The sequence below is a fragment of the Limulus polyphemus genome, unplaced genomic scaffold, assembly GCF_000517525.1.
Source record: "Limulus polyphemus unplaced genomic scaffold, Limulus_polyphemus-2.1.2 Scaffold5916, whole genome shotgun sequence".
NCBI classification, from domain to species: domain Eukaryota; kingdom Metazoa; phylum Arthropoda; class Merostomata; order Xiphosura; family Limulidae; genus Limulus; species Limulus polyphemus.
Genome location: NW_013671526.1, coordinates 54960 through 62777, shown reverse-complemented (window position 1 = coordinate 62777; position 7818 = coordinate 54960). Strand labels below are relative to the sequence as shown.

Genomic DNA, 7818 nt, shown 5'->3' with positions numbered 1-7818 from the left:
GTCGCTTAAGTTTCGTCGGTACGAAGTTACGGAAAATCAATTAAAAAAAACGGAGACGTAACAGTACTAAAGAGTTGTATCAAGAAAGAATAAACTAGTTTTAATTAAGAAAGGACTTGTATCGGTGAAGTTCCTCGGAAAGAATATATACCCGAAATTGACAAATGAGCAGTTACATAACAATACTATTCTATTGCAAGTCAGTACAATAGATAAATAATTTTTTTTAAAAATAAATTGTACATAATTGTACTCAACTTATACACAATGACATGTATAGCCAATTCGAAAGTTCAGAATGTCCCCCTAGTGGCTTTCTCAGACTCTTTGAAAGTTGTTCTATTTTTGGTGGATTCAAAGTGGTAAGGTAAGTTGTTAGTGACCTGAAAATTTCATGTTTTTTAGAACCCAAATACAGCATAGCTACTAAGCTTGATAAATGATAGTGGAATTATGTGGTATTGATTGAGTATTTTATGATTTTTAGTTATTTCAAAATGAATATGTATAAAACCTGTAGGAAAATGTTTATTTCATATCATGAAATTGATAAGGCTTAGCAACCTTTGGCAAGCAGCAAATGAGTACAAAGTTTGTAATTGGAACAGATAATTGTTTGCTAAACTTCTGTATTTACTGTTCTATATTTTAAGGAAGATAAATTTAATAACTTGTTTGTAAATAGTAGTAATGTATATACATATATAACACATTATAACTGAAATGTGAGTGTATTTTATAAAATACTAGTCCACTGGATCACAGTCAAGACAGGTTACTTTGTAAAGGCCAATTTTATATTCTTGGATATGGTACATAAGTGCACGTACACCGCGTAATTAAAACTTCTGTAATATTAGTTAGGCACAGTTGAAAGCTCAATATAATAATAATAATAATATATAATGCATAATGTTACGAGATTTAAGCAATTTAGGCTAAACGTTTGTGTTTTCATGTTATAATTTGTAGTCATTCTAGAACAAGAAAAGCATAATTTATATATAATTTCGTGATTTTTTATGGTCTCACAAAATGCCAAACCTTGCAAGTAGTGTCATAAGCCTTGTCAAGATCAAAGAAGATAGAAACGAGATAATCTCTCTTAAGGAATGCTTCTGTGATCGAGGTTTCGAGACAAATCAGGTGGTCCTCAGCGGAGCTTTGTCAGTGACAACCACACTGAGTGGCTGAGAAGATGTTGTTCGACTCAACCAAACAAGATAAATATTAACCATCCTCTTCAAAACCTCACAGAGATAGTTGTCAAAGAAGGAATGTTGGGATCCTTTCCAGGCTTCAAAAAAAAGGGAGAACAATAGCTTTACACCATGCATCTGGAAAATATTCTCCTGTCAAATCTGGTTTAAAACAACCAGAAGAAGAGCAAAAGAGGCAGGATAGAGACCGTGTAGGATCTCGTAGGGAACATCATCAGGTCCAACTGGTGTACTTCTTGACCAATGAAGAGCAACCTTAAGTTCCATTAATGTAAATGGGCAGTTACAATCCTAGGGATGATCTACTCTAAAGGAAAGTAGCAATTTCTCAGTACATGAGTGGATTCTCAAAAAGGCAAAGGAATTAACAGAAGTGCTGGAAAGGTAGGAATCCCGGAGAGCATCAGCAATACATTGTGAAGAATTTGATGTAATATGGGGAGTAACTGCAAGTGGTATTTCTACAATATCCTTTGATTTCAGGAGGAGTTCACTATGGTCGGTACCGGTACTCAGCGTCGAGTACAGTTATTGGGTCATCACTACTGGCTGTACTGGTATTGGTTTATAGCACATCATATCTTGAGAATAATATCTGTTATCACGTGTACCATCTTCAGGGTTTTGACCGAACTCCTCCTCAGGTATTTCAGCTTTGGCTTTCACAGAATTAGAAATGTTTGATGTGGTAGTTTTGAGTTCATACTTCAGTCGATAAGCAAATCTATCCATGTTAATCGGCAATAGCATGAAATATGGGCAACTGGTGACTCCCATACTTTGGAAGAGAATGTGAATGTGTGTACGTGACTGCATGTTAGGTAGGTGCATGTGTGATTAACTCTTAGCATGCAAGAGGGTCAAACTGCATGTCATGACATTTTAGTGAGTTACATTCAAAATTTAATTAACCTACTTAATTATCATGGTATACAAACAAACTTGACCTCAAAACCATCCCTTTTTAATCCAAAAGGGATTAGAGGGTTTTGCTGGCTCTCCAAAGTCTGTCAAGAAGTTACATTCTCAAGACATTCTGATGGAAACATCTATAAGAAGGGTTTGCAATAGTACTGATAGTACCAGTACTCAAGATTCTTTAATCATGTGACTTGAGAACGTAGAAATTCAACAACTCTTCCCAGTATGTTCTTGTGGGAATTTTTTTCTCACATCAAACCAAACTGCCAAACATATGTAAGCCCATGTGGTATGACAATGAATCAGTTGAAATTTAGTCTTTCTATTGGTTATAAATTTAATGGGATTCGTCCTCAAAAAATCTACGAGCAAGTTGTAAATTAGAATATGTCAGAGGCAGGCATTTGAATTTTTATTGATTGTTCTTTAGCCCCATAAGATTGAAGAACATAAAAATATAGCATCATGATATGAATGAAGAAAATAGAGAATGTCTGATGTTACATTTCATAGCTTTCCAGGGGGTTGGACAAGAAAATCCAGAACAGGAGACTGCTCAAGGACAAATATCCAAATTTTCACACTAGGGGAATTTAAGGTTGGTTTTGAATATTTCCTTATACAATTAAGAACTTAGAACTCGGACATAATTTTAAAATTTGATGTATTATCTCGACATTTGCCCTAAAGGTTTATCAGACATAGAATGCAAAATGAAAAACTTTCTAACTGACCGGTGTTTGTTTTCTTCATGTTCAGAGAATGTACTGTTGTTATTTATTACCATAGATGTGACTATCCTGAACACTACCAGTCTATAGAATCTATGACTTGAATAATCCCATGTCTTCCAGTCAATAATCAAACAGCTTCTAACCATGGGAATGATATCTAAGCTATATAGTTTAAATATTTCTATAACATATATATAGAACTTCTAAACAGGAACTATAAAATATTGGTGTTAATTAAACATGGTATGTTACCAACAGTGTGTTTTCAAGCTGTTCTGATCAATGTAGAAAAGTTGTTATAAAGTGTTAAACTTAGTTTTATATTTAATACTTTTATATTGATATTTGTGTTGATTATATTAGAACATTAACACATATTTAGATGTTCTTGAAATAAAGTATTGTATTATATATTTATTATTAAATAATTTGTGACATCATTGATATCTATTTTAGATATAAAGACCAGTGTGAACATCTGTGGAAGTCAGTTTCCTGGTTACGTTATAAAACAAGAAGATCACTCTACAGAAGATGTAAAATTCTTGAACAACAATATTAGTGGAGAAACAAGATTAAGTGAAAAGGGTCAATTAAAAATACATGAAAGAATACACACTGGTGAGAAGCCTTATAGTTGTGTAGTGTGTGCTAAACAATTTATGTCAAGCTATAACTTAAGAATACATCAAAGAATATATTCTGGAAAGAAACCATATCATTGTACAGTTTGTGGAAAACAGTTTGATAGAAATAGTTACTTAAAAGAACATCATAGACTACACACTGTAGAGGAACCTTACAGTTTTTCAGTGTGTGGAAAACAGTTTGGTACAGATAGTTACTTAAAAATGCATCAAAGAATACACACTGGGGAGAAACCTTACAGATGTACAGTGTGTGGAAAACACTTTGGAACAAAGGGTCAATTAAAAATACATGAAAGAATACACACTGGTGAGAAGCCTTATAGTTGTGTAGTGTGTGCTAAACAATTTATGTCAAGCTATAACTTAAAAATACATCAAAGAATACATACTGGTGAGAAACCTTACAGTTGTACAATGTGTGGAAAACAGTTTAGAACAAACAATGAATTAAAAGAACATCAAAGAAGACACACTGGGGAGAAACCTTACAGTTGTACAGTGTGTGGAAAACAGTTTGGAACAAAAGATAATTTAAAAAAACATCAAAGAATACATACTGGTGAGAAACCTTACAGTTGTGGAGTTTGTGGAAAACACTTCAGAACAAATAATAAATTAAAAGAACATCAAACAATACATACTGGTGAGAAACGTTACAGTTGTACAGTTTGTGGAAAACAGTTTGGAACAAGGAGTAACTTTAAAAAACATCAAAGAATACACAGTGGGGAGAAACCTTACGTTTGTACAGTTTGTGGAAAACAGTTTGGTACAAAGACTGACTTAAAAACACATCAAAGAAGACATACTAGAGAGAAGCCTCATAGTTGTGCAGTGTGTGAAAAACAATTTGTAACAAACAATGCATTAAAAAGACATCAAAGGATACACACTGGTGAGAAACCTTACAGTTGTACAGTTTGTGGAAAACACTTTGGAACAAATGGTCATTTAAAAAGACATCAAGCAATACACACTGGAGAGAAACCTTACAGTTGTGCAGTTTGTGAAAAACAGTTTGTAACAAACAGTGAATTAAAAATACATGAAAGAATACACACTGGGGAAAAACCTTACAGTTGTGTAGTGTGTGGAAAACTGTTTGGAACAAACAGTATATTAAAAACACATCAAAGAATGCACACTGGGGAAAAACCTTACAGTTGTGTAGTGTGTGCTAAACAATTTATGTCAAGCTATTACTTAAAAACACATCAAAGAAGACACACTGGGGAAAAACCTTACAGTTGTGGAATTTGTGGAAAACAGTTTGGAACAAACAATGAATTAAAAAACCATCAAAGAATACATACTGGTGAAAAACCTTACAGTTGTACAGTGTGTGGAAAACAGTTTGGAACAAATGATAATTTAAAAAAACATCAAAGAATACACACTGGTGAGAAACCTTATAGTTGTACAGATTGTGAAAAACAGTTTGGAACAAAAGGTGCATTAAAAATACATCAAATAATACACACTGGGGAAAAACCTTATAGTTGTGCAGTTTGTGAAAAACAGTTTGGAACAAATGGTGGCTTAAAAAGACATCAAAGAACACACACTGGGGAAAAACCTTACAGGTGTGTAGTGTGTGCTAAACAATTTATATCAAGCTGTAACTTAAAATCACATCAAAGAATACACACTGGTTAGAAACCTTATAGTTGTACAGTTTGTGGAAAACAGTTTATAGCAAAAGGTAACTTAAAAACACATCAAATAATACATATTGGGTAAAAACCTTACACTTGTACAGTGACTTGACAAAACTTTTTTACAAACATTACCTTAAAACAAATCAAAGGAACATTGTGGAGAAATCTTACAGTTATGGAGTTTGTATTAACCTGTAACTTATAGAAACATAGCACACACACTGAGAAACATTACAGTTGTTGAGTTAGTGAAAAACAATTTGTTAAAAGTAGGTACTTAAAAATATATAAAAGGTTACAAATCAGGTAAAAAACTTACAGCTGAAGAATACAATATGTAAGTAACTATAGCATAAAAAATACCTCAGAGAATAAACAGTTTTGTTAGATCATCTTTCTATTTTAAGCAGATATGAATTTACAATAACTTGTTCTGTTTTGTGTCTATCTTTTGTGTTTTGTTTTACTTTTAGAGCAAATTTGAACATTTTGTTTCAAAGCAGCGTTTCTAGTATTGCAAGGTTTGAACTTTATAGTGTATAACAAATTCTACCCAAAAACTCTTTAACAAACATTTGCCAGAGCTACATTCTAGATACGAGACCAGGTGATACCTTCTCAAATACTCTTAACTTACAATAACATTCACAGTACAAACAAACAGGATTTCACCAGTGTATTCTCTCTCATGTTCTTAAGGTTCCAATTTAATCCAAATATTTGCTACACACTAGTCAGCTGCAGGTTTCCTGTCAATTTGTTATTTCTTCCAGAATCTCTGCCCTACAGTAAACTACATGATTCTTAGTCATTTTCCACAAATTAAAAATAACTGCAAGATTTCTCACCAGTATTTTTTTAAATTATCTTGTATAAGATTGAGAAAAGTATTGATCAATTGATGCGTCATGTTTTTTAATATTTAATGGGAAGAATGATGAGACAAGGGAACACAAATATAAATTTCAGCAATCATCTTCAGCTAAAAGGGTGATTGGAAAAGGTTGCCTTCAGTGGTGATGGTTAGTTTAAAGAAGTTTAAGTGAAAGATTGATAAATATTTTAATCATAAAGATTGGCTTCAATTTCTTTAATGTTATATGATACTTTACAAAACCTGGTTTTTCCTGAATAAGAAATCTATATTAAATGCTAAGTCCTACATTTATCATTCTTGGATGACTACAATGTCCAAGAGGCCTCTGCAGTAAAAAAATGATATACTTACAACCGTGACTTTTCATACATGAAATAGAGGATGAAGTAGAAGCTGTTGATAAGAAACATTTTACAGTGTACTGTCTACCATATTTAGAGTCTTGACTTCAGTTACTGATGAGGATGTACATGAAGTAAAGAGGAAGGTAGAGTTTATTATTAACCCTACTGCTGGGCTCTGTCTACCTTGATTAAACTGTTGAATGTGGCTACACTGGGTTTACCACACTACTTTGGTATTGATTCAATTACGGAATGCTGTTACATTGGACTGACTTCAACATGGTATGCTACCTATAGTTTGTTTCAGTGCTATTCTGGTCTAGATAAAAAGGTTTTTATAAAGTGTGAAATTATGAAAACTAGAACAACTATTTTTGAGAATGAATATTTTATATTGATGTTTTTGCCAATCATATAAAACATTAAAATGCATTTTTGGGTTCATCAAATAAAGATATGTTTGATCAAATGTTAACTGTGTTTGTGATGTCATAGCCATAAAGACCAATGTGTACATATGTTGTAGAAGGTAGTTTACAGAAGTCGTAAAATCCTCAAGATGAAACAATATACATAGTGATGAGATACCTTACAGTTTTCCATTAACTTAAAGTACATAATAAAATACAGTTGTGTAATTTGCATAAAAAAGTTTCAGGGTAACTCTGTAATTTAAAGAAATATGTCACAGTATACACAATGGCAAAACTTTACAGATGAGGAATTTGTGGAGGTGACTTGTGTAAATATTGATTTAAAAAGTGACGTAAGAAGTAGAGTGAAATAAATCTATATAAATGTAATAGTACTGTTGTATGTATCTAGAAATATAATACTACTGTGTGTTGTATGTATCTCTAAGTATAATAGTACTGTTGTATGAATCTATAGAAATATAATAGTACTGTGTGTTGTATGTATCTATAAATACAATATTACTGTTGTGTGTGTCTATATAAATATAATAGTACTGTGTGTTGTATGTATGTAAATAAATATAATAGTACGGTTGTATGTATCTATATAAATATAATACAACTATCTGTTGTATGTATCTATATAAATATAATACAACTATCTGTTGTATGTATCTACAAAAATATAATAGTACTCTCCATTGTATGTATTTATGTAAATATAATAGTACTGTCATATATACAATACTACTGTCTGTTGTAAAATATCTATATAAATACAATACCACTCTCTGTTGTATGTATCTATACAAATATATAAAGTACTGTCTTTTGTATGAATTTATATTAATATAATAGTATTGTGTTTTGTATGGATGTATATAAATATAATAGTACTGTTGTAAAATATATATATATATAATACTACTGTCTGTTGTATATATCTATCTATCCATCTATATATATATATATACATATATATATATAATAGTACTGTT

At 31.7% G+C, this 7818-nt stretch overlaps 1 protein-coding gene across 1 annotated transcript; it reads left to right on the top strand.

Annotated features, from left to right (window-relative positions):
- Window positions 1–769: 769 nt before the first annotated feature.
- On the top strand, window positions 770–5308 carry LOC106473137 (zinc finger protein 345-like). Its single transcript, XM_022401631.1, has 3 exons — window positions 770–1864; window positions 3332–3646; window positions 3983–5308. The coding sequence occupies exons 2-3, from the start codon at window positions 3538–3540 to the stop codon at window positions 5179–5181; spliced, it is 1308 nt and encodes a 435-aa protein (XP_022257339.1). The 5' UTR covers window positions 770–1864; window positions 3332–3537; the 3' UTR covers window positions 5182–5308.
- The last annotated feature ends 2510 nt before the right edge of the window (window positions 5309–7818 follow it).